The following is a 27,877-nucleotide window of genomic DNA, read 5'->3' as shown; positions in this document are numbered from 1 at the left end:
GAGTGGTCGCTGTGTTAAAAGAGAAAGGTCAATCATTGGGGAAAGCACTTCCAGAGGATTGATGAGGGCAGAAGGTACATTGCAGTGGGTTTAAGAGTGAATGGGAGTTGAAGAAGTGGCAACAAATATAAATGACTCTTTCAGGATAGCTCATTCCCGTCTATATCCACTGTGCCATTTTCAAATGTCTACCTCATAGTAAAGAGATTTCTGAACTTTCTTACCTTCTGAACCACTCTAAGCTCATTAAAAGTACAGATGGGTATTCTTTTTTCTCCTCATTGTTTCTAGTGGGCGTTTTACATGTAGAAAATGCTCCGTTTAAATGTTTAGTACATTTCCAGCTTTTAAATTTTCCGGCTCTTGTTGGGCTTAAATATCAAGTGTGTATTATTTTCATGTGTTATTCCCTTACACAACTTTTTTTGATGGAGTAGGACTCACTTTCAGTTGAAAAAAGGTAAGTCTGTAATTTAATAGACTCTTACAGTTTCAGGAAATTTTGTGAGTTGGGGGAGGGGAAATTTAAAAACTCAGAAAACAGAACAAGGACAAAGTGTTTTAATAGAAAATCTATTACGATTATTTACACCAATTCCTTGATAAGCATATAAATGTAAACTTTTATTGTTGGCATTGTTTCACATATGATTTATCCAAATTTAGAGTTAATACTGTCATTGGAGTGTACAGGTAGTGAGAAAATTTTGTTATATTCACAGAATATACATCCACGTGCATTCAAAATGTGTCCTTCTCTAAGCCAGTGGTATAGACACTGTCCCATTGGCTCTGCTTCTGCCTCGCAGGTGTACACTGGGATCAGTCACGTCGTCCACATGCTCCTCACTCTTCTTTTCCTTCAGGCTGTTGATGAACCTCAGGGTGATTTCATCCCATTCTTCAGGCAACAGCATCAGCAGAAACCCAATGCAGATGATGATGGTAGCAGCCAGGCGGACAACATTGAATATTACCTCCTGCTTCAGGAGATCCACAGCTAGGAAAGAAAAATCAAGTCAGTCACAGCCTATGCCTGGTTCTAAGCTTTGAAAACAAGTCACCAAAGTCCGTGTTACTTCTAGAGATTTCCAAGAGTCTTCTTTATTTTTCCAAATTAGTGTTTCCTTCTTCCATATTGCGGGGTTTGCTTTCCATTCCCTGTCTCTAAATCATGATTATCCTTCAAGGCTTGGCTCAGATTCCATGTAATCTGACTTACCTGCCTCCCCAGTTTTCTCTCAATACTTTTCCTCTGTACTCCTTTACCCTTCTCCAGCTTCACTGGACCATTGAAGATTTTTCAAATGACCCAAACTGTATCTAAGACTTGTTCTTTTAAAAATTGTAATGGAAGTGAAATTCACGTAGTATAAAATTAACCATTTTAAAGTGGACTTAGCGGCATGTAGTATATTCAGAATATTACACATCTACCTCCTCTCTCTGGGCCCCAATATCGCTATCACTTCAAAATAAAACCTCATACCCATTAAGAAGTTACTCCTCAGCTTCTTACCCCCACTCCCCAGCTCTTAGCAACCACCAATCTGCTTTTTTCTCCTCTGGATCTGCCTATTCTAGATATTTTATATAAATGGAGCCACAGTCTCTGTGACCTTTTGTGACTGACTTCTTTCACTTAGTGTAATGTTTTTGAGGTCCATCCATGATGTAGCATGTGTCGGTATCTCATTCTTTCTTATGGCCTAAATAATATTTCATTGTATCATAATTTGGTTATTCATTCATCTGCCGATAGACAGTTAGGCTCCTCTACACTTTTGCTGTTGTGAATAGGGCTACTATGAACATTTGTACATGAGGATTTTTTGAATCTCTGTTTCCACTTTCTGGGGTATACACTCAGGAGTGGAGCTGGTCACACATGTGCTGTTCCTTTTGCATGAGCTCTTCATATCTCACTTCATTCAGCTAAACCTCCCCTCAGATCTCTCTCCTTAGGCTTCTCGCAGGAAGCCTTTTGGATGTTTCTCCGATGCACCCTTACAGCATTCAGCACATACCTCTATGAAAGCAATTCTCTCTCTGTGTCGTTATTACTCACTTTTTTTTGGTCTCCCTCTCAATGCTGCATGGTCCTGAGGGCAGGAATGTACCTTACTCAGGCCCTGTCACTAGTGTTAACACGGGTCCTGGTGTACACTAATTGCTCAGAAACTATTTGTGAGATGAATGAATGAACTTCCTTGATAACTCCACTCTGTTATTCATTTCCTCTGAATATCTTAGTCACTGGAGCTTGTCTCACACAATTTGGCATTTAATAACCAATTATTTTGTAGAGCTCCAAGTTGTTTCATGTAGGTTGGCCTTCTATTACAAATTCAGTCATGAGCATATTAAGAAAATAATCGTGCAATTTATTTCTATCTTTTTTTGCAGCCTTGATCATATGATAAATGTTCAATAAACATTTGCTGATTGTCATGGAGGACAGAAAAATGGCCACTCAAGACTTGAAATTATGCAATTTTAAAGTTAAAGGACTGTACAGTCATCCAGATAATCCATTTGAATTACTTGTTTCACTGGCAGGTTTCTCTAGAAATACCCTGGAAAAATAGCTTCTCTTGTCTCTGAGGTGAGTAAAATTGCTTTTTCCTTATATTTATTCCAGAGGGTCACCTGCTCTGCCCCAGGAGAGCCTTTGCAGCTCCCCGTGGAGAGTCTGAGGATAAGCCAATCCCGTGTGTATTCTCTACACTTCAATTAATGACAGTTACTTGAAAGTCCTATGCTGGGATGCCTTTTGTTTCCATAGGACTTCCTCTAAAAATACCACAAAATTAGGTTGTCAGGGAGATTACATGAAACCCAAATCATACATTTGGTATTTAATTCTAAAAGCACAATCAAGTAAAGACAGTGTTTCTGTAGCTGCAAATTTTAAATCTGCTGCATTATTATTCTGTTGTCTGCCACCTTCATGTTACTTAAAAGCATCTTGCCAGGCAAGGGACATAGTTCACAATTACCAGAAGGAACAACTCAGGACACAGAACAAACACAACTAAGAGACTTGTCGTAGCGGTCAGAATCTGCACATGTCAAATGGTACCTGTACCTGCATTTCCAGGAACGCTGAGCACTGTCCCAATGGAGATTAGGATTGGGTATGTCAATACCACCCCAACATTCACCAGGATGTTGAAGGCTGTAAAATAGAGGAGGAAGCGATAAAGTGGAAATAATATGCTGGACTTTTTTCTTACAGTAAATAAATCAGTATCTCTGTTAAATGTGTCTTTTGAACTGTCTATACCTTTGGCCCTCTAATTTTGGAGATGGATGCATGTGTACCCTGCCTGAATTAGCCATTTTCTTTTCTTCTCCTCTGCCACTCTGTTTACCTGAGCTCTTGCCCATAGGCTGGCAAAAGGTGTTTGGAGCAAATACAAAGAGGTAAAAGAACTGATTCACAACATTGCTCATTAGCACTATAAAAGTAGGTTGGGACCAGCCAGACATTAAAAGCAGGTGGTCGATTGAAGTTTGGTGCCTCATCTTTTTATTGCTGTGCTATTTTATGCCACATTTCTGGACACCAAATGGCTCTAGTGTTACTGCCTAAAGGAAGGTCTATCCAATGACAGCTTATGCTATTTTATTCCCTCTCTCCGCAGGTCAGCATCATATGGGCAAACAAGGGTGGGTTCAATGTAATTCACTGAATTCCAGAGACTGTCTCCACATTCTGATTTGTACACAGATAACCAGAGGTAGATCCACAGAACCAACTGAAGGTGTAGCTTGATGCTCTTCAATGAATACCTCTGGACCTCACTGGTTAAGTATAAAATTAGTTAAAATATTCATTTATCCACTTTAAAACTGATCAAAAACACGTTTTCAAAAAGAAAATTATTTCAAAACGTTATAAATTACAAAGCATTATTCTAATAGAGTCCAATCAAATGTTTGTTTCAGTGGATAGAGAGATGAGTGCTAACAATTGTAATGGGTCATCGATTCAGAGATCTCCACGACAATGAAGCAAGCATGCTGCCTCTGTCGCTGTAGAACCGAAAGAAGTTCTAGAGCCATTCTAATTAGGATGATGTATGTTTTTCTGTTGTCATCCATAATTCCTGCTTTAAACCCAAGGGGTCCCTTGTGCTTGGTAGTTAGAAACAGTGAGTTTGAGTTTTACAAGACGTGGGCTCCTTTATGTTATTCATACAATAGTAGAAGCATGCAAGGCAGAGGGTATCCCTAAGCTCGTAACTGCTCCTCGTTCCTGACAAAGCTGCAGCATAAGTGAATATTCCAGTACTTTGACTCTCTCCTCAGACACAGGGAGCCCAACATGGCAAATTCTTACACATCAGGAATTTATTAAATACAGCACAGGCTCTGCTGAACCCCATAGCACGGGGCCTCGCCTGAGTTTAAGTGCAATTCAGACATGCTAGGCGAATGGATGAGGCTAACTTGCATTTGGGCTAACACATTTTCTAGCTAACACATTTCTTGAGAGGAGTGACCCAAAGTAAACATAAGCAAACAGGAAACCATAGCTAGAGAATACGTGGGGTAACTCAGGATGCAGACTGTGTATCTCTCAGACCTGTTTCTCAGCTCCGCCTCAGCTAGATCATGTCTGATCTCTATGGAGAAGAGAGGGATGGAACTAAACTTTTAGGAATAGAAGCACTGAAGACTGCAAGACCCTGGGGTGTGTAACAGCCAGGAGAGGCTATCTCCTCAATTGTCAGAGCACAGCTTTGGCACAGTGAGCTCTGTCTGCAGTGCGCTGGGGTGGACCTGGTGGAGCAGTGGCAGTGCTGACTGGCATTGCAGCCATTGGAGTGTGGAGCTCACACTGCTTGGTGGAGAATGCCAGTGTTCAGCTAGCAGAGGTGGCCTCCAGCCTCTGCAGGCTTGCCTAGGAGCATGTATTGGATATGCGAAGGAGTATATGTTGGTGGAGGGCCACTTTGCAGCCAGGTGGAAATTGTGGGATTAACAATCAGGGATCTAAGGGCCATTGAAATTTTCATTATGATTGTTCCCAGTTAGGTTGGTTTTGGCCAGAAAATAATCAAGGTGCTTTTAATGAGGACGTTTTGGTCTTATGGAAATATCACTATTGATTTCTACTCAGCAGAGGTTATGAGAGGTGCTAACCATATAATTTTGGCATCGAAAAGTGGAACTCAAGGGACCAACGATTAACGTTTGATCCTTTTCTTGAGTGTTTCCTGTCTAAGGCCTCCCCTGAGTCTGAGGGGCTGAGCCAGTGTAGGAAAAGATGACCCAATCAATACCCTTGCAGGGATGAAAAGAAGGACATTTTGCTCCCAGGAATTGCAGTGCTGCTACTATTTTGAATTATATCACCTCAGTAAAGAAGGTCAGTTGGGGGTTGATGGATGTCCTGCAGGCTGGGGTTGTGGGAACATGTGGAGTGGGCAGAGGGAGTTGACCTCTGAGTAGCAAGTGGAGATAGGAGCGGCATGAAAAGGATTTGATTCTGAGGAAACAGACACCAAGTCTTTGGTTTGTTGCTGTTTTTTGACTGCTTGGTGAGAGAAGAGCAGCCTTAGTATTTTTTAGGCTCCTCTCACATCAAGTGACAGCAGCAGCACAGCTTTACAAGTCAGATCCTGGAGCTCAGGTGAAGCTGCCAGCCTCAGAGCTATAGGAAGCTGGCAGTGAAGACACTATAAGGCCTCCAGGTGATTTTTTTATTGGCCATTAACTAGGCACCATCTACCCAGCCAGGACCACCAAGCCGAGTGCATGCTGCCATCTCTCTAATGGCAACGGCTTCCTATCACAAATCCATCCTCCATTCTCAGCCAGAGTGAGCTGTTTCATATGCAGATGTGAGCCTGTCACCTCCCTGCTTAAAGATTATTAAGTAGACTTTAAATCCAAACACCTCAAATTGGCTTTCCAGGCTCTTCCCAACCTGATTCCCTCTTAAATGGCCCCTCCCTCCCTCCCTCTTTTCTCCCTTCCTTCCTCCCTCCCTTTCTGTCCCCTGAACCCAGTGCTCTCACCAGTTTGGACCACTCTGAGTTCTTTGAATTCACCAGCTACTCTCTAGCCTTTGCCCAGCACACCATGGCACACACGGAACATTATAATGTGATACATTGCATTAGAAAGAATGAATGAGGCTGAAGAATGGATTGAAGGCCAATGGTAAACAGAGAGGCCTGGGCCTCCAGGGCACACCTTAACTCACAGGAGGCACGCTAGTTGGATAGCTTGAAGGTAATCAACCAGTAGCTTGCAAAGAACCTTCTAAACATGACCAATGACACTGACCAACGTAAGTTTGGGAACTGGAGCACAGAGTTACTTAAGAAAATAATCCTATGATGATGATCTATCCAAAGAAAGACTGAGTGATACAGGGAATGGAAGGCAAAACCCAAGGCCACTTACCTAGCCACAGCCCTGCCATCCCACAGAGACAGCCCCACGGCAGAGCTGCAAAAGAGGACCAGTGCTCCACCTTGGTGAAATACAGGATGACTGGGGTGAAGGAGATGAAGATCAAATTGAAGAAACCCAAGGTGGAGACAAAGTGTGCAGCTTCCCCAAAGTTGGCACTTCCAAGAAACATCTTAAACAAGACCTGAAATGAGAAAGAAGCTCTACAGTCACACAGAGACTTAGCCAGAGCAGAAAGATAAGTCTTCCTGTTCTGTACTGTGCGGTAACTGGCCCAGAGTTTATTCTCCATTTCTTTTTGCTCTGACATCTTCACGGCACTAGATGGCCTATTGAGAGAAGGAATTAAAATACCCTATAGCCTTCATATGAAATAGTAGATGCCATAAAATGAATTTCTTATGGTGTTGAAAACGGCTGGGTACTGTACATTGTGTCAAGTGCCACCCTCAGTGATGGGTATTGGGTGAATGCTAAATAAGGGTCCAGACAAGCCCAGAAAAATCTTCCAGGATTGACATGCCATTAATCCTTACCTTAAAGCATGGGATTTGTTTTAACCTTATTTCAAAAGATGCTGAAAACTAAATTGGACAAGAGAGACCCTGTCATTTTGTTGTTGAGATAAATAGTATTTATGCCTTGGATTTATAAGCAATTTTCTTTGTGAGCTTAAAATGTCTTCATAAATATGATGCTTGTTCCCCAGATTAAAAAACAACAATTTTTATATAGTAGCAACCTGTGTGCAGAGGAAGATGGCAAGCAGAAGCAAATGGCTAACATAAAATCACACAACAGGTTAGGGAGAAAGCCAGGTGGATAGTCCATATTTCTTAGCTCCTTAAGCCCTCCACTCCCAATACCAATCCTGTAAGAAATAACATAGAGTGAAGCAGATCTCTTCTGCCTGGAATTATATTATGGTGCAGATACGACTTGGTGCATATCAGCAAATATTACCACTCTCAGAATGAATACATTCTGTAATCTGGTCAAGGGAAATCCCTCTGTAAGGCAGCCATTCTAGTCATATAGCAATCCCAGGTACTGCTTCTAATTTCAACTAATGTAATTATTTTTTTTCTGTTGAAAGACTTAAAAGAATTTGAGCATGTGCTACTCTTTGGTCACATCAGACAGCTTGGTGGATCTCAGTTGGGGAGCAAGTTAGACACTAATGGCCATTGAGTGAACACTTGTCAAGCTTGTCACACAGAATCAGTGGGCCAAGAAATGTCAATATGGAAATAGACTTCATGCCTTCTGAGCTACGGTCTTGACTAATAATCAGAACAGGCTTCCAGGAGGGGTGAAAAGAGTATTTTCTGCCTTTCAGAGAGTGTTTTCTCATTGAAACACCAAGAAAGGTGAAATTGGAACAGTTCTTTAATACATACAGAAAGTTGACTTTTAAAAGTAGAGCTTAGGAGAATAACCTTTTAGATCTTCTCTCTTAGTTGTCATTCCTGAAGTCAGGTGCAGTGACTCTGAATAGAAATTTCTCTGATGACAGGGAACTCCAGAAGAGAAAAATTGGTCGCTACATAAAGCAGACTTAGAGCATCCATTAGAGAGAAAAATAGGTTCTTCATTTAGCTGGGAACATGAGCTCCTGTGGCATGGGGTTAATATATGGCAAAAGGCTCTCTAGTGATAGCTTGTTTATTATTTCTAACACCCCTTTTGAGTAAAAATAATGACCATAGATAATTAAATTAAAGAAACACAGGGAGAGAAGATGCCTTTCTAATGTTCCTGCTATAACTGCTTGATAAATGAGGGATTAGGGCATAGCACATGGGCTTAGAAGTTGTCTAGTCCAGAGTTTAAGACTTGGCTCTATCACTTCTTGGCTGTATAATTTGGGGCAAGTTATTTAATCTTTTAAAGTGTCAGCTTCCTCATCTGGAAAGTAGAAATAAGTATTTATGCCTCATAAGGTTTTATTAACACAGGCCAAACTTTCAGGCAGATACTCCTCACACAACAAGTACTCAATTTACTTACTATTATTTCAACACATCTGTTTTCTTTCTAATCCATGTTTTCATGGTACTTTCTTTAGTACCTAAGTCATGAGTGACAGTTGCTTACAAAAGAAAGTACACAACATACCTTATATAATGCAGATGTAGAGGCTGAACCCACAGCAAATGCCACTCCTATGATGGAATCAGCGTGGAAATTATCTGCATACGCCATCATGACGATGCCGGTAATTGCCATTATTGCAGCAACTATCTGTCAAATAGGATGCAAAGAAACAGAAAAGCAATGATGCCTCCGTATCCTAGAGCAGGCAATTCAAGACTTCATGAGAGCTGCTGAGTACTTCCTTAAACCTAATCACCTTTTCTACATCACTGTTTAAATGTAGGAAGGCTCATTATCAGACATAAATCAATACGTTCATGAGATACCCAGGGGATAAAAGCTGCTCCCATTCTAATCAAAGACTAGTAATTTTATTATTTTTCCATTTATTTTTACTGTTTTAGGCCTAGTAATTTTAGTTTAATTTTTTAGCTCAAACTTTCTAGAGATTAACATTTGTACTGGTGAAATAAATTTAATAGGAAGTCACTTCTAAGCATTTTCATCTATTCTGTATTTCATCTATTCTTTTTCCCCCAAACAATTCATCATACATTTTAATCAGCTCCTTGGATCAATGTATGTTTCTGAAGATCTCCATCTAATCAGGACCTGATTAGAGAGGCATGATACTGATACAGCTAAGAGGCAAAGTTTAGGGCAATGGGAATAAAGAAAGAAAATAATCTCTCATAGGAATTTATAGAGGAGCAAGCTGAGTTGCACTGTCACTTGGAATGTCACATGGAAGCCAGTACTTCCTTTTGTTTGCACGAAAATTAATTCCACTTTTCAGGAAAAAAAACCACTGAAAGATAATTTTATTTAATTATTCTAGAGTATTAACTGCACAAAGTGAAATATTTATAATTCAACTGAAATCATAGTATACTATAAATTGACATGATTCTTGCTACATTCAAAACAGGAGTCTACTCTTAGTGAAATGCTGGTTTGCATCATCTGTTTAATTGTCTTGAACTGGTTCTACTGGAAGACAGTTCAAAGATACAGCAAACAGTAAAATAACAGTGCTGGAACAGGTGGCAGTATGTCATTTCCCTGTGAAATGGTTTCACTGACTTTAAAATCCAGATGCAAATATGTGAGAAATTTAAACCTACATGGTGACTAATTTTGTTAAGCTTCAGTTCTGAGTATTCCCAAGTAAAGAAATTCTTCTGTAGATAGCTTTTCACAGACGTGATTTTTGGGAGCCCTTTTGAACACTATTAGTGAATTACTTTTTATAACATGTAGATTTTTAACATGGAATTACAGACTCACTTGAGGCCAGTGCAAAGTATGTTTCCAATGACATAGAATTCAGACACTGCCAAAGCATGTCTTTTGTTAATAACCACCAAAAGCAAGGGCCCACTTGGTGTCAGAGTAGCTCTATACTAAAGTGTAGAGCTTATGAAAAACAGCAGGAGTACTTGAGAACAGACTTAGATATGTCAGCAGTGAAAAACCATTTTCATTAAACGTTATCCAGGAGGCTGCTTAATGGGAGGCAGTTTTCTTGCTGAGTGAATATCATATTCTCTGAAGCTGCTGGATGTGTGTTCTGGTTAGACTCTACCTTAAACTATGTGGAATAGAATTTAATACACACACCATGAGGTGTCAAGGAAAGTCCCTAAACAATAAGTAATAGACTCATCAGTAAACATGGTGAGGAGGGTATCTAGACCTGGAAATTCTGTGAGGGTTATCATGATTTGGGGATTCATAGTTCAACGGGGGATTTGCAACAGTTCTTTGCGGGATCTTATTTCAGGGAAACAAACGGCACATTAGAAATTTGGCATGTCCTGATCTGGTTTTGTGTTTAAATAATGTTCACTGGTTAAGGTGTTCATGTGCACAGATAGATTTCCTTCAACAACTGAACATATGGGATAATACATTTGAGTTAACATTTGTTTTCTTTTAGCTAAGCGTTAGTTGTATTTCCTTGGTCAAATAAGTAAGTGGTTACTTCAAGACAAGGCTAACAAAACAGTGTAAGTCCTAACGAACTTTCAAGTGATGTGCTATTTTTTAAGTTATTAAAAGCATTCTATAATACATGGGTTTGGGCAATTACATATTATAGTATGTAATTCTGGATTTAGGAAATTGTAAAAACAGTCAATTAAACCCCAAAGCAAGAAACAAAAACACTGTCTAGAAAATGACAAGCAGTTGATAGGATTATCCCTAAGATATGAACACAGGTAGGAACTCTTCCTTTTCTGAGTTAGCCATTAGTAAAAATACATATGCATAAAATTTCTGTGATGTTTACTGAAGATGGGGATTGGACATGGCTAAAAATTACATAACTTTGTAGAAATTCAAAATGATAAGCATAATGAGCTTCTTAAAGATCTTCATTACTTGTTACATTCAATTGCTTGTGAAAATATGAGGCTGGACTACTTAAATTGACATATCAGTTACAGCAGTGTCTCTTTGAATTGCCTTCACTGAGAGAAGCATTTTTCACTTTAGGGGGCCAGACAATGCTGTTAAGTTGTGAAAGCATGAAAATAGGAATATTTGAAATGTTAGAAAAATTCTCCATGGGATGAGCAGTAATTCGAAAGTTATATAGTAGGGTCCTGGGGCAGGGTGCTGGTGGAGAGTGTAGTGGGAATAAATTATTTGCCACATTTTAATTTAAATTTCATAAATATCTGATAGGTCAAATTCTCTATGGCTATGTTTTAGGAAATTTTCAATATATTATTTATACGATTCTAAGTGAAGGAAGAGATCTCAGCTAATCTTGAAAATGAGGAAAAATTGTGGAGTGGTTGTTTGGGTGTTATCGGAATGGCTTTGCTTGGCACCACTGGTTTACCTTTGGTGAGTAAATACTCTTTAGATGTCTAGAGAACAAATATCCTAAGCACGTTATTGGTCACACTCATTTTTGGAATCAGTCAGTCATTAAAGAAGGATTACTGATCTGCTCTCAAAAGAAAAACACAAAATGACACTTCTTGGCCTCAGCCTTCTGGAAATGTGTCTGCAGGAAGCCAGTGCCTAAAATGTTGTCTTAAATATGCTCATATATGCTCATTCACATGATGACAACCACTGAAGTGCTTCTGGGACACATTAACATCCATATGAGGAATTCTGCTGCTGAAAATACACCATCTAGTGGTGTCACCTGCCCAGCTTCTGAAAAATGTGGGTCTCTTGACAATCTATTGCAGTTACAGCCTCTTAACCAACCAGAGGTATCTAAATAAGATAGAAAACTAGAACAGGCAAAGTGTTTCACACCTGTAATCCCAGCACTTTAGGAGGCTGAGGTGGGTGGATCACTTGAGGTCAGGAGTTCGAGACCAGCCTGGCCAACATGGCGAAACCTTGTCTCTACTAAAAATGCAAAACTTAGCCGGGCTTTGGTGACACATGCCTGTAATCCCTGCTACTCGGGAGGTTGAGGCAGGAGAATTACTTGAATCCGGGAAATGGAGGTTGCAGTGAGCTGAGATCACACCACTGCACTCCAGCCTGGGCAACAGAACAAGACCCTGTCTCAAAAAACAAGCAAACCAAAAAAGACGGAAAACAAAACAAAAAACCTTCGCCATTACCATTATCTGAATGTGGCGTAGGAGAGAATGTTAGTAACCATAGTGACCATAAAACTGCCAGTACCTCCATTTAAAAGTTTTAAACCTCTCTGCCCTCACACATTGTGGTGCGCCCACCTGGGGTGAGTCATGGAAGGAAGATGATTTATTTAGCCCATTATCTCAGCATGCCAACTGAGTGGCATGGCCTTGTGAGCCAGCTATCTTCCTCCACAGGCTGTGGCCCTTGGCGAGCTCTCGGCACCAATTTTCAGAGCCAATCAGAGGGTCCGTGCGGCCATTTGAGCCTGTTCCTAAAGCCCAGAGAGGGCTTTATCAGTGGACATTTGGTGATCTCACTGAACCAAATGCCACCTGTGACCCTGCATGGAGGTTGTTTCTTTTATCTTTCAAAGAATTGGTTTGTGCAGATAAAGCCTAAAGAAATATCTGGCTTTGGGCTGTTTTCATTTTCTTGTATCTTTGTTTTTTTCTTCTCTTTTGGCCCAGGCGATCAAAAGCCCACAAGGGTTTGGTCCCTCTCTACATCTCCATGAGAGGTTATCAGCCTTACCCCATTAACTATGGTTCCCATTCATAGACGGTTTTCACAATTCTTATTTTGCATTAACAGTACCAGCTCATTTATGGTCCAAGGCATTGGATGAACCTTTAGTTGCTTCTCTTCCTACAGTGTTCCTTTAAGATTTTAAAGGTCAAAAAGAGTGATTATAATTCAAACATGTTTCCTTACTTTGCCTTGAAGGTAATTCTGTTTCTCAAAGCTAGGTGAGTATGAAGCAGCTGGTTCACAAATGAAACCTTGAATTCCAAAGCCTACAGCAGCCCCTAAAAATGCAGATCTCAGACTCCACTGTTGGCAGCTGGTGTCCTGAAGTTGAAGACCGAAGGTCAGTGGTTGTGGTCGGGACACCCATTAACAGTTTGACCAAAGAGAAACATGCTGATGATCATCTCTCTTTGGGTAAATTGAGATAGTCGATTTTCAAGGAACTATGGCTATACAGCACCCTTAAACTTTTGCATATTTTATATTTAAGGTTCTGTGAAAAACTGTCTTTTATTCAGATTCAGTTAAACTGAAAAAGTGCTGAAATGTGAAAAATAAGAGGTGTGGCCATCTATAGCTGTCCAGATGCTGTGTATGATAGGGGGAGAGGGGCGTCTTGGACAGCAGCAAATCCAAGGGATGCTGTGCCTCTGAACTCCTCCTCTCCCTACATGCATCGATTTTTGTATAAATAAAATCCATTTGAAAATGATCCCAAAGGGAGACCTGGATGTCAAAGATGTAAAGAAATCCTATGCAGAAAGAGGGAAGGCTATATGTGGAGGGTAGACATACTGACTGCGCTTTGTTGAAGGGGTTATGGATTCCTTGTGGGTGTAAAATCAGACAGCCAGCACAGCCCAGCTGTCTCCTTTCTTGGCTGTATTCATAAGTCATTGTCCTGCCAACATGGGGATAAGAGGGAGGATGACTCCCACTGTCCATCCTTCACTGCCTCTTCCAGGAAGCATGGAAGTTCTGGGTGGAGAATTCTGCATTGCACATGAATCAAGAGTAACCAAAGGCAAGATGGAGACAAATTGTCAAATCATGTGTCATCTTAACTCTTAATATCAGCATAAATCAGTAGCAGCTCAGCTCCAATATACTGTTTCAGAGGATTCTTGGGCCCAATTTGAATTCAAAGTAGTACATGCTGTGCAATGAAAGATTCAGTTTAATTGAGGTACTTCAGTTAGTTTTTGGTAGATCCTGGAAAGTCTTCAAAACAGCGGTCATTTGGGAAGCTAACTGTATAGGGACCTAAATATAGCTGGAAAATATGTGGTTCCCAAGCCAGAGGGATACTAATTCATTTCATAATCTGCTAAGACAGTTGGGATCTGCTGAACCATCCACAAATCACCAATGTTTGCCATATCTTCAAGGAAACTGGAAAGTATAAGAAAAATTTGAATATTACAAAAAGTAAGAGAGAGACAAAATCTGAAAGTTTCTACCACTCTGGTGTAGAACCCACTTTTCATTGGCATAAAACGGGTGCCAACAGCAGAGAAGAAAACTCCCAGCTGGTGGTACATTTCCTTTGGGAAAAGCTTTCTTTTTTTTTTTTTAAGGTGGGTTCTCTCGTTGTTAAGAATTTAAGAGCTCTAGGTAAACATGATAAGGTCTGAGAGACAGGAGAACAACCATTTTCAAAGCTGCAAGAGCTGGATTATAATTTTCTAACATTTTTGCAATCAAAAATTATCTTTTAAAGAAGTTTACTGATTTTCATGGGATGATCACAGATTAGCTGCAAGCAATTGCTCATGAAAGAGCTTTTTAACACACCAAAGATGACCAATAAATTTGTTGAAATAACTTCATAATATAAAACAATGTAAAACAGATTACCTTTCCATCTGTAATTCAGTGTTCAAAGGAAACAAAATATTAGGACATTATTCATAATACATAATTCATTTTTATGTGAGCACTAGTAATTCTGGCCTACTGGTGGCCAGATAAACCCATATTTATGATGCTTTAACGTAAATCATCTTTCACTTTGTTCGTGGTATTCTTTTTACATTAAAAAAAAAAAAGAGAAGGCCATTTTAAATGTGCCCCTTCCTGGGGCTAAGCATGTGAGAATTAAAATCCAACAAACATCTGTTTCTAAACTACCGATGCTGTAGCATGAACCAGAAATATAAATTTTAATCTGATGATGGAAAGCATCCCTTTAACTGCTTTTTTCTAAGAGTAGTCCAGCGGGATGACATCTGGAGGGGCTATGCTTTAGATTATTTATGGATTTGGGCAGTAAGAGCTGCATTTATGTTGACAGTGCTGTTCGCCCTCCTTAATTTCTCAAATGACCTAATTATATGTGTTCTCAATATGTCTTGGGAGGAAAAGAATTGCTGATACTGTCAAAGGCAAAATGCTGAATATGTTTTGGTGCTTCTCACATTCCATGGCCTGATTACGGGCATCACTAAAATTACACTTTACTATTCTTCTGGACATGGCATTGAACACATCCCAGTGTTTCACAGTGAGAAGTGAAGCACTTCCTCTTACTTAAAAAGAAAGAGAAAAATAGCCTACTTTTACAGGGTGCCTGACACTAATGCTTACTATTCTGCCACCCCTGATGTCTTCACTTACGGCTATGCTTGTTAATAAGTACTTATGAGCGATTTAACATTTCTTCTACTGAGTCTTATTAATTACAGATGCTGTATTAGTTTCCTAAGGCTGCTGTAACAAATTATCATAAACTGGGTGACTTAAAACAACAGAAATTAATTCTCTCATGGTTCTGAAAGCTGGAAGTTGAAAATACAGCTGGGACGCAAGGCATCTCTAGGAAAAGATACAGTCCTTGCCTCTTCCAGGGTTCTGGTGAATGTCCCGGCATTCCTGGCTGGTGGCCACATACCTCCAATTTCTGTGTCTGTGGTCACATTGCTGCCACCTCTTCTGTGTGTGTCTCTTGTGTGTCTCTCTCATGAGGACGCTTGTTATTGGATTTAGGTCCCACTCAGATAATCCAAGATGATCTCCCCTTTTCAAGATCCCTAAGTTAATAACATCTACAAAGACCCTTTATCCAATAAGGTCACAGTGACAGATTTAGGGGAATTTTGATGTGGATAGATCTTTTCTGGAGTCACCATTCAACCCACTGCAGATAGCACATTTAAAATGGCAATGGTTAATGGCCTCTAGGCAGATTTCTTAAATCTGCTATTTAAAGGTAATTTACACAGCGTGTGTTTTTTTTTTTTTTTTTTTTCTCTCTCTTTTTTTTTTTTCCTCTAAAATACCTCAAACATACATTGTACCATTTTGGATGTAATCTCCTGCATCAGTGAGGTCCACGGTTAAATGTGTTCGTTGACTCTAATACAACTGATTTTGTTACTGGTAAATCTAATCATGACTGTATGGATTTAATTTTGGCATTTGGATGTCACTAAAAGAACAGAAAAGCTTCCAGATCTCTCTTCTCCCCTCTTTTGATAAGACTTTCCAGGTTCTTACGGGTGGTCCATGGTAGTGAAAGATAGTGAAAAGAAGGATCTCAGCAGTGTAAGTTCATTTAGTGTATCATCCAATGCCAACTGAGCCCCCACTTGGTGCCCTGCAATATTCTAGATGTTGAAAATAGACAGGGCTGACTTCCTAGGTGATGGCTTAAGTTGATATCTAGGGCCCCGTGCTTGGAAGGTCCCCACCCTTGCTTGGTTTAATGCTCTGTTGTTGTTATCTTCAAACTATTAATAGTTTTTAACAGAGCCCCTGAATTTTCTTTTTGCACTGCGCCCCATGGATTAGGTAGCACATCCTAAAAAGAACAATGAACAATACAGGAAAACTCTCAGCCCTCAAGGACTTGGCAGGGTACCTGACGGTAGACAGCCAGCACCAGTGCCCCAGGAATAAATACATGATGCTCAGCCCTTTGGGGTCAAACCTAAGATAAGCCAGTAAAGAATGTAGTATCACATTTGGATATATTGTATCACCGACTGTTGCACGCAGTTTCTGATTTTGTCTTCTATCAAAGTTTTCTACTTATAATACATATCAAGCTATATTTCTAAATTTCTGAGCAGCATCTCCCAATATACAATCAGAGTTTTCTAATTGGAATTTTTTTTTTTTCCAAAGAAAGCTTTCAGGAGAGCCAGCAAGATGGCTAAATAGGAGCAGCTCTGGTCTGCAGCTTCCAGAGAGATCAACACAGATGGTGAGTGATTCTTGCGTTTTCAACTGAGGTACCCAATTTATCTTATTGGGACTGGTTGGACAGTGGGTACAGCCCATGAAGGTGAGCTGAAGCAGTGTGGGATGTTGCCTCACCTGGGAAGCCCAAGGGTTCAGGGTATTTCCCTTTCCTATCGTAGAAAAGCCCTAAGAAACGATACCAGAAGGAACATGCACTCTGATCCAGATACTGCATTTTACCCACAATCTTCGCAACCGGCACACAGGAGATACCCTTTAGTGCCTGGCTCAGTGGGTCCCACACCTATGGAGCCTAGCAAGCTAAGATACACTGACTTGAAATTCTCACTACCGGCACAGCAGTCTGAGGTCAACCTGGGACGCTTGAGTTTGGTGAGAGGAGGGGCGTCTGCCATTGCTGAGGCTTGAGTTAAGCAATTTTACCCTCACAATGTAAACAAAGCTGTGGGAAGTTCAATCTGTGTGGAGCCCACCACAGCTCAGCAAGATAGTGAAAACTGTGGCCAGACTGCTTCTGCAGGCAGATTGTGCCTCTCTGGGCAGGGCATCTTTGGAATAAAAGGCAGCAGCCCCAGTTAGGGACTCACAGACAAAACCTCCAACTCCCTGGGACAGAGCACCTGGGGAAAGAGGCAGTTGTGGGCACAGCTTTAGTAGACGAAAACATCCCTGCCTGACAGCTCTGAAGAGAGCAGTAGGGGCCAACAGACACCTTATACAGGAGAGCTCTGGCTGGCATCTGGCAAGTACCCCTTTGCGACCAGCTTTCAGAGGAAGGAATAGGCAGCAATCTTGGCTGTTCTGCAGCCTCTGCCAGTGATACCCAGGCAAACAGGATCTGGAATGGACCTCCAGCAAACTCCAGCAGACCTGCAGCAGAGGGGCCTGATTGTTAGAAGGAAAACTAACAGGAATAGTATCAACATCAACAAAAAGGAAGTCCAGAGACCATATTCGAAGGTCACCAACTTCAAAGACCAAAGGTAGATAAATCCATGAAAATGGGGAGAAACCAGGACAAAAAGACTAAAAATTCCAAGAACAAGAACACCTCTTCTCCAAAGGATTACAACTCCACACAAGCAAGGGAACAAAACTGGACAGGTAAGTTTTATGAATTGATAGAAGCAGGCTTCAGAAGGTAAGTAATAACAAACTCTTCCAAGCTAAAGGAGCATGTTCTAACCCAATACAAGAAAGCTAGGAATCTTGAAAAAAGGTTAGATGAAGAGCTAACTAGAATAACCAGTTGAGAGAATAACATAAATGACTTGATGGAGCAACCCGAAGACACATCATCGTCAGATTCACCAAGGTTGAAATGAATGAAAAAATCTTAAGGGCAGCCGGAGAGAAACGTCAAGTTACCCAAAAAGGGAAACTCGTCAGACTAACAGCAGCACTCTCTAGCCCTACTCTCTTCTGGCTTATAGAGTTCCTGCCAATATTCAACATTCTTAAAAGAATTTTCAACCCAGAATTTGATATCTAAGCTTCATAAGTGAAGGAAAAAGTAAAAACCTTTACAGACAAGCAAATGCTGAGAGATTTCATCACCACCAGGCCTGCCTCACAAGTGCTCCTGAAGGAAGCACTAAACATGGAAAGGAACACAGTACCAGCCACTGCAAACACATATTAAATTGTAAAGACCATCGACACTATGGAGAAACTGCATCGACTCATGGGCAAAATAACCAGCTAGCACCATAATGGTACAATCAAATTTACACATAACAGTATTAACCTTAAATGTAAATGGGCTAAATGACTCAATTAGAAGACACAGACTGGAAAACTGGATAAAGAGTCAAGAACCATCAGTGTTCTGCATTCAGGAGACTGGTCTCACATGCCAAAGACACACACACAGGCTCAAAATAAAGGGATGGAGGAAGATTTACAAGCAAATGGCAAGCAAACAAACTTTAAACCAACAAAGATCAAAAGAGACAAAGAAAGGTATTATATAATGATAAAGGGATCAATGAAACAAGAAGAGCTAACTATTCTAAATATATATGCACCCAATACAGGAGCACCCAGATTCATGAAGCAAGTTCCTAGAGACCTACAAAGAGACTTAGACTCATAATAGTGGGAGACTTTTACACATCACTGTCACCATTACAGATCAATGAGACAAAATTAACAAGGATTTCTAGTACTTGAACTCAGCTCTGGACCAAGCGAACCCAATAGAAATCAGCAGAGCTTTTCACCCCTAATCAACAGAATATACATTCTACAAACCTGAAAAAATGCCCATCATCACTGGTCATTAGAGAAATGCAAATCAAAACCACAATGAGATGCCCTCTCATGCCAGTTAGAATGGTGATCATTAAAAAGTCAGGAGACAACAGATGCTGGAGAGGATGTGAAGCTGGAAACCATCCAGCTTTCACACTGTTGGTGAACTAATTTAGTTCAACCATTGTGGAAGACAGTGTGACAAGTCCTCAAGGATCTAGAACTTGAAGTACCATTTGACCCAACAGTCCCATTACTGGGTATATACCTGAAGGATTATAGGTCATTCTACTATAAAGACACTTGCACACTTATATTTATTCCAGCACTGTTCACAATAGTAAAGACTTGGAACCAACCCAAATGCCCATCAATGATAGGCTGGATAAAGAAAATGTGGCATACATATACCATGGGATACTATGCAGCCATAAAAAAGGATGAGTTCATATCCTTTGCAGGGCCATAGATGAAGCTGGAAACCATCATTCTCAGCAAACTAACAGGAAGAGACAACCAAACACTGCATGTTCTCGTAAGTGGGAATTGAACAATGAGAACACATGAACACAGGGAGGGGAACAGCACACACCAGGACCTGTCAGGAGGTGGGAGGCTGGGGGAGGGCTATTAGGAGACATACCTAATGTAGACGATGGGTTGATGAGTTCTGTAAACCACCATGGCACAGCTACATGTATATATCAAACCTGCATGTTCTGCACATGTACCTTAGACCTTAAAGTATAATTTCAAAAAAGCAGCTTTCAGGGTTAGTGATTATCATAAACCCTGTCTCTAATATAGACATTAGTTTCAGCATTTAGGAGGGGAAAAGGACGTTGGGATTGATGCCAGTAAAGGCAATGTTTTGATAAGAAAATGTGTTTCAAATTCTATCGTGGATATCTCTTTCTGAGAAGCTACGTTGTATAATATTGATACTCTGAGAAAACGCAATTCATTTGTACCTCCTTCTAAAGAAGTGTTGTCTCTATATTTTCATCATAGTGGCATGTCATATTATATGAATGAAATCTGACTCCTTGAATCTTCAAGGCTTCCAAGCAATCTACTTTTAACACGGAGCCAGCATATATGGAGACATACATATATATATATACATATATATATATATATATATATATGTACATATACATATACACACACACACACACACACACATATATATATGTATGCACACACATATATATATCTCCATATTACTCCTGAAAGGAATAAACTCAGAACTGAAGTTGTTGGTGGAAGTTCAATGCAGTTCAATTAAAGATTTGTACTCAAAATAAGTTGTTGCTTGCACTTCCATTTCTGCATTAGTCACCCACACTAGAAGTATAGTCACTTTTAACAGCATTGTGCCATTACCAGTGACTTTAATTGCTGTTTGGTAATCTTACCTACTTACACCAATATTAATTAAATCCATCTGGTGTGAGCAATAGGGGATTGTCTCAACACATGATGACTGCAAAATACAAATCATGATCTTTATAGTGGCTAATTTTCTCAGTCCCTTTATTCCTCAGGAGAGAAGGAGTTGATCACACCATTAATTCTCAAAGTTATGAAATAGGAACTTGTTTTCTCTGACTGCTTTAGTGCCTCCTGTCGGAATCAGCTCACTGACCAATGAAAACAACTGATGTTGGAACTGCCTGGGCTTCCTAACGCATCTTCAGATTTCAGTTTGTACTGAGAACAAGTGAGAAAAGTTTTACAGCAACTCCATGAAACAAAGTAGACAGGCTCTCCTGATGCCAAGGATTTATGATAAAGGCAGGCATCGCTCACTGAATCAAGTGTGCCATTACCCTCACTCCCATGAACCTGTCTTTCAGCACAATCCACGACAGCAAGAAGACAAAGGCTTTGTTACAACAGAACAGAGCAGAGACATCCGTGGCCGTCAGCTTCTTTAAAGCCAGTAAATAAAGGTAATTAGTCAACGTCCATAGAATAGAAAAGGGAGCAGTTCTTTTAAGAAAGAGCTTCAGCGTCAGACCATCTTCACCGAAAATCCGACTGCATTCCCTAGGAAAGAAAAGAGAAGTTAATATCCAGGTACTGATGGTGACACATCTTGACTTAACCGACTCATCACAGCCATTTTCACGTAAGAGCACAAACTCTCATACCCGTCCGTCATCGCTGAAGTGTACTGAACCCAGTTTTGAAATCTGCAGGCTTCAGGGGAGTGTATGTTTCCTTGAAAAACAGCCCACATCTGCCCAGGCACAGAGCTAGACCCTCTTCCCTGAGCTATTCTCTGGAGGTTGCCAATGCTCAGAAAAGCCATTCTGCCATTTCTGAGCATTCTCAGAAGAGTCTGAAGAAATACAGAAATGGGTAGTTGCTGAAATCACTATTGGAAGAGGGAGAAGATCCTTCCCCAGTGGGCAAAAGAGAGAGGGTCAAGGCCGCTACTACTGTGTGAACAGGCTACAGACAATTCCCAGAATCTGTAGGGAAAGTGACCCTCGTATGTCTGTGCAGCACGTGTTTTGGGATTTTATTTCTAAGACACTATGCCTCTTTCTAATATATTTGCCCAATTTACTAATGGTTTTTTCCACTAGCATTTTTAAGGCAGAAAAATTAAAGTCTCTGTGATCACTCCCACATGACAAAAACTAAATAGAAAACTCGGTTGTACTTATATACAAACATTTGGCCATTTTGGAGGAATTGTCTGAATTTGGTGTGAAAAAATGGTCACTTCAGTTAAATCTTTGATGATTTGATTTTCATTTAAATTGGCTTTTTAAATTTATTTTATTTTATTTTATTTTTAGGTCTGGTTCAGGCTGGAATGCAGTGGCAAGATCTTGGCTTACTGCAACCTCTACCTTCCAGATTCAAGCCATCCTCATGCCTCAGCCTCTTGAGTAGCTGGGACTACAGGCACGCACCACTGTGCCCAGGTAGTTTTAACAATCTATTTTTTGTAGAGACAGGATTTCACTCTGTTGCCCAGGCTCGTCTCGAACTTGTAAGCTCAGGTGATCTGTATGCCTTGGCCTCCCATAGTACGGGGATTACAAGCATGAGCCACCATGCCTGGCTCTGAGGGGCCCTTTCAACAAAAATGTTCAAGCTAGCAATGCATACAGGCAATAATGGAAGTGATACGATGACAGTGCCCATATGACTATGGACTGAAAACAGAGTCACCACTGGGAGTGTTTCACTTAATTTTTTTCTACTCAATTGTTCATGAACATTCAGGCATTTATGGAGCAACTGTCAGGTTCTAGGCATGGTATTTGTTCCAAGCAAAACATCATTAATATTTGCATATGTTTATAATGAAATCTATATACAGGACTCTAGTACTTGCACTAGTTTCTGTTCCAGTTTTTTTTGAGACGGAGTTTCGCTCTTGTTACCCAGGCTGGAGTGCAATGGCGCGATCTCGGCTCATTGCAACCTCCGCCTCCAAGGTTCAGGCAATTCTCCTGCCTCAGCCTCCTGAGTAGCTGGGATTACAGGCATGCGCCATCATGTCCAGCTAATTTTTTGTATGTTTTTTTAAGTAGAGACGGGGTTTCACCATGTTGACCAGGATGGTCTCCATCTCTTGACCTCGTGATCCACCCGCCTCGGCCTCCCAAAGTGCTGGGATTTCTGTTCCAGTTTTAACTGAAATTAGTGTGTCTCAAAGTATTGCAAATCAAAGCAAATTCTAGCCAATGTTTGCCTCCCATGTGTAACCCCAAAAAAGGAACACATGGAGAGGAGGGGTGATAAAGAATTTAGGTGCAGGAAGTATAGCCTTAAAGATTAAGTTTCATAGTAAGTGTGGCTTTCAGCTGGATGAGAATGTTGCAAGGTGCAGGTCAGCAATTTCAGGAAGGTTAAAGACATGTTGTTCACACAGAAACTTGCACTGAAATTTGTTTACTTTCATGTCAGACACTACTAAAAAGGAACGGTTTTTGTAAATTAAAGTAATATTTCCCAAAGGTAAATGTTAACTTGAAAGAGACAGAACTTCAGTGAAGGGATTAAATAACTTAAAGCCGTCTGTAAAGCAAACAAATTATACGTGCTCACATACACAGGAAAGTGAGTAATTTCTCTGGAGCCCCACAGCCAATGGGATACTCTGAATTAGTACCGTACATAGAACCAGAAGAGTTTTCATGGAGCATCCTGGGCACAAAGTTCATATTCTGTACTTGTAAGGTGATCTGCTCTGTGAGAAAGCTGCCATTTGGAGGTGGAGCTAAGAGTTGTGGGTTTATCCTATCATTTACAACAACTGAACACTTTTAAAAATATGAACACATTTCTTACGAACCACAATTAAACCCGTTTCTGATTAAAGGATTTCTTTTTCTTATCCCCGGTCCTAGCCAGTGATGATTCTTCGAGAGCCCACCATCATGCTGGGAAGAGTGCTCCTCAACAAAGATTTTGGATGCAGGAAAGGAATATTCCAATTCCACAGGAAGACCAACAGATGAGTACTCCAAACGGGCAGCACCTCCCGGGCAAAGCAGCTGGGAAGACGCTGCTGCCAGGCAGAGACTATTCTCACCTCACATTGTTCCCCTCTTCTTCCCCTTCTCCTCTCACTGCCAGCCTTCTCTCCTCTGTCACTGTTGCTATAGAAATTATAAATGCTCTCCATCCAAATGCCAGGTCACTTGTGTAAAATCCCATACTATTTAAGCATTAAGGGCTAAAACAGGAAAACTCAAAAAAAAAAAAATAGGGATTTTTATGGAGAAGCAAATAATGGTGGGTTTGTCTTTGGGACGGTAAGATCAGACTTTCTGGCCAAGTGACATTAACAGGTGGTATAGCTTGAAAGAAAGCGTAGAAGTTGGAGGACACTATTATTATTAAAACAGCAGCTACTAGTTATTGAACCTTTTATTTATGTTGAATAGCATCTTAAGCACATTTTATAGGTGCCTGACATAGGCAAATATATATGTGGCTTTAGTTTTATGTTTTCTAAAGATTTTTTCCCTAAGAAAAGATCCTTGTTAGTAATACGGTATATAATTTTTTTCTTCCTAAATTTCAAATTCACCTGAGGTGATTGAATTTTCTAGTACATAAGTAAAATGATTATCAAAAACTGCTTCTAAGTAGACAGTCCTCACCATCTAGATTTGATTTATTTAACATTATTTTGATGTTACCGATAAGAAGAAAAACTGGAAATGCTTTCATACCATTCTAGAGAAAATAGAGGTTCTGGTGCTATGGGACAAATCCCATTTCCAGTCTTACATACTAACTCTGTTTTCCTTTGTTCAGTCATGAGAGCTTTGGGAGTGACTTCTTGGCAAATGGTATTAATGAGTCTACAGGGGAAAAAAAATCAAGGATCTAAGAATTGTCTGACAATTTTACCTCTCACATGGAGGAGGCTGTTGGAGAATATTCCCTTCAAAGATAGTGTTTTCTGCTTGACAGTAAAACTCTTTGATTCTCTTTCAGAAATGGTCAACTTTGCTCTATGTGGACTATAGGTGCAGTGCTAAGTCACCAATTTTACAGAGTTCAGAGTTAGTCTGACCTTAGAGATGTGGAAAAGATGAAGTTCATTCCCAAAGCAACATTTCTGCTAGCAGCAGTCTCTTGTTTTAAATCAGTTACCTTAAACTGACTTAGCTTGCTTTGAGGTATTCTTGAGGTACTTCTTTTTATAGGAAACTCTTGTTGTTTTAAATCAATATATATGTTCAAGTAGAACACACACATTGTATAGGTACACATACGTATCTTCAAACAGGGACAGTTTTAGTCTGATAATCACATTTCCCTATAATCACTTATTAAACATTGTTTAAAAACTTCTACAATGCAAGATCATATCTATTTTGCTGGGAATCAAATACAAAATATCTTTAGTAATCACAGTTACAGGCTTTCCCCAAACAAAAAGCATGTATTCTTTTTGAATTGTTTTTTAATTCTTTAATTACAACTGAGTTTTTATGGACACATATAGAAAAATCAACTCATGGTGAGAATGTTCCCAAGCACTTCCAAAGCGGTGATAGAAAATGGAAGTAGAGGCCAGGCACAGTGGCTCAAGCCTGTCATCCCAGCACTTTGGGAGGCCAAAGTGGTCAGATCACTTGAGGCCAGGAGTTTGAGACCAGTCTGGCCAACATGGTGAAACCCATCTCTACGAAAAATACAAAATATTAGCTGGGCAGGGTGGTGTGCACCTGTAACACAAGCTACGCAAGAGGCGAAGGTTGCAATGAGCTGAGATGGCGCCACTGCACTCCAGCCTGGGTGACACAGCAAGACTCTGTCTCAGAACACCACCACACACAAAGAAAATGGAATTTGAAGACAGACCCTTCAAGGTTAAGTTTGTAAGAGTCTTATAATGTACCAATTATAATAATCATTTCTTGTCCTTTGGTATAGGGGCAAGAAAGAAAGATTATTTTGGCCCCTGTAAGACAAAGTTACTCTTCTGAGGAGTAATAAGTCCACATGCAGAACGTTTTTCTTCTATCTGCCATCCATTGATGTCCCTATTTTATTTTTTTCTGGGTCCTAGAAGTCACTGCGCAGCATCGGGCTTTTCCTCTTTGAGGAGCTGTCCACTAGCAAAGATACTTGGACCGAAATGCTGTTTTTGCCTCCACTGAGTGCTGTGCAGCACTGTGTGACATCAGCCCTGTCAGCTTCCTTAGCTATCCAAGAGGAGATTACAGAAACCAAGTTTAGCATGGAACCACCACTGGAACCATACAACTTTCAGGTAAGCCCAACGGCCACTGTTCATGGTTAGCAGGGAAACAGACAAAGCCCCTATGTGCATCTAGCCAGCAAAGAGTGGCATCTTTAAATTTCTTGGTGCCAAACTCTCCATTCAATGAAATCAGGCCATGTCATCTGCTAGGCATCTCGGTGTCAGGAATATTGAGCAAATGTCTGTGTAAAAATCTTATTAATACCATTTTTTTCTGGCCTTGACGCACTCGGATGTTCTTATAGAACACTTTACTAAATAGATCTGGATTTAAATCTTAGTTCTATTATTTATGAGTAACCTTGGGGTGAGTCATTCAGCCTTTCTGAATTTGTTTCCTCTTGTGTTAAAAGGGGGATACCACCACCTTAAAAAGTAAGTGTTGCCACCAGTCATAAGATACGCAAAAGCACCAGTATAGTGCGTGGCATGTTGTAGACACATTTATTTTAAGGGAGGACTGACTCTGCCCCTAGTGCTCATCACCAACCTTAGATCTTGCTTCTTTACATACCCCCAAATACTCAACTCATATTCCCAAGAGATAAAAATGAGCCATGTGCCTAAAACATATTTGAATAATCTCTTTTTGACCAGTTAAGATGAAACGTACCTGAATTTTTTCATTGGAGATTGCTTTTCTTGAGCAGTGGCTAGATGACCAGAATAATAGACGGGGAAAAACATAATGTTCCAGTTTGTGGAAAACCAAGTCATGAAAAATGGACAATAGAAGTTCTTATAAGTAATTTTTACAATCTGTGTGGTTCCAACCCAAGACGATGATACTGACAAGATGATCAGGAGTCCCCAGATGGCCTTTAGAGCCATGGACGTGCAGGACAGGCAGCGAGCCTTGATTCTGTTTTCTTGGCTGCTGTTCTCGGAATGAGTCTGTGTCCCATCGTCTGCTGGAAACAGGAAAGGAATATAAATGTGTGGAAAGCAGGTTATGAAACAGCAATCAAATATATCAGCTCCTTAAAAAAGACAGATGAAATCAAACAGGCAGACAGTGTTTTTCTTTTCTACCATCACTTAAAGAGACTGATAACTTCAGCTCATTTTTCCTCTGGACTCTCTGCTCTACACAATGCGGTAAACATTTGAGTCCCCATCCAGTCCATGAGGATGCTCATGGACTTGGCAGATGCTATGCTGTTTTTTTAGTGTGTCCTTCCCTTGTAAGAGCATTACACATCCCAGCCCCCAAATACTGGTCTTAACCACGTGCCCTGCTTTCTCCTATGAAACATGAGAAGATGTGAGGCATAACACCTCCCACAAGAAGCCTTAGGGGCATCCCAAGGTCCTACCAGCTCTTTAGCTCTTCCCTCCCCTCTGTCATTATAATATAAAACCCCAAACAGAAGCTGTTCTGTGTGGGTAAATGACCAGAACCCAACCAAAGCTGTTCTATATGCACCAATATGAAAAGTGAGAAATATTTTCCTTTTTTAAAAAAAAAAAAATTGCAGCAAATGGCCTGGTGCAGTGGCCCATGCCTGTCCTCTCAGCACTTTGGGAGGCCAAGGTGAAAGAATCACTTGAAGTCAGGAGTTTGAGGCCCACTTGGGCAGCAAAGCAAGACCCTGTCTCTACACATACACACACAAAAAATTAGTTGGGGGAGGTGGCATGCACCTTTAGTCCCAGCAACTGCAGAGGCTGAGGTGGGAGAATTCGTTGAGCTCAGGAGTCTGACGCTGCAGTTAACAATGATTGTACCACTACACTCCAGTCTAGATGACAGAGGGAGACCCTGTCTCTTAAAAAAAAAATGCAGCAGAGATGATTATTAAAAGTAATGTGTCCCAAGAATAGAGCAAGTCCTCACTGCACAGTCATTTCCCTCCTCATCACAAATGACTAATGTATTTCTGGGAGCACAATCAATTCTGCTTTGTACTTTGACTAAGCAGCAATTTTACAGCACACTAAAAATAGCCAAAAGTCTCTAAAAGCGATAATTGTGAAGGCTAGCTCCCTTCGTGG

General features: G+C 40.4%; 1 protein-coding gene and 1 long non-coding RNA gene across 6 annotated transcripts in view; one reads left to right on the top strand and one right to left on the bottom strand.

Moving 5' to 3' along the window:
- Window positions 1-27,877, top strand: part of LOC141583617 (uncharacterized) — a 99,394-nt gene that overhangs the window by 68,037 nt on the left and 3,480 nt on the right. For all 4 annotated transcript variants that reach the window (XR_012516300.1, XR_012516298.1, XR_012516299.1 and 1 more), the window contains exons 3-10: window positions 2,407-2,605; window positions 3,734-4,083; window positions 5,300-5,377; window positions 6,447-11,382; window positions 12,871-13,015; window positions 16,801-16,879; window positions 21,945-22,073; window positions 23,508-25,891. This is a non-coding gene — a long non-coding RNA (uncharacterized LOC141583617). The remainder of the gene's footprint in view (window positions 1-2,406; window positions 2,606-3,733; window positions 4,084-5,299; window positions 5,378-6,446; window positions 11,383-12,870; window positions 13,016-16,800; window positions 16,880-21,944; window positions 22,074-23,507; window positions 25,892-27,877) is intronic.
- Window positions 176-27,877, bottom strand: part of SLC35F4 (solute carrier family 35 member F4) — a 285,938-nt gene continuing 258,236 nt past the window's right edge. The window contains exons 3-8 of one of the 2 annotated variants that reach the window (XM_010341053.3): window positions 26,496-26,793; window positions 20,964-21,183; window positions 8,548-8,673; window positions 6,421-6,613; window positions 3,089-3,178; window positions 176-1,000 (exon numbers count right to left, since the gene is read on the bottom strand). In XM_010341053.3, the coding sequence (XP_010339355.3) occupies window positions 759-1,000; window positions 3,089-3,178; window positions 6,421-6,613; window positions 8,548-8,673; window positions 20,964-21,183; window positions 26,496-26,793 (1,169 nt within the window). In that variant the 3' untranslated portion in view covers window positions 176-758. The remainder of the gene's footprint in view (window positions 1,001-3,088; window positions 3,179-6,420; window positions 6,614-8,547; window positions 8,674-20,963; window positions 21,184-26,495; window positions 26,794-27,877) is intronic. The other variant, XM_003930487.3, reaches the window with a different exon arrangement.

This window comes from Saimiri boliviensis, chromosome 2 (assembly GCF_048565385.1).
Source record: "Saimiri boliviensis isolate mSaiBol1 chromosome 2, mSaiBol1.pri, whole genome shotgun sequence".
NCBI classification, from domain to species: Eukaryota; Metazoa; Chordata; class Mammalia; order Primates; family Cebidae; genus Saimiri; species Saimiri boliviensis.
Note: the sequence above shows the minus strand (reverse complement) of the source record. Positions and strands in the feature narration are given on the sequence as shown.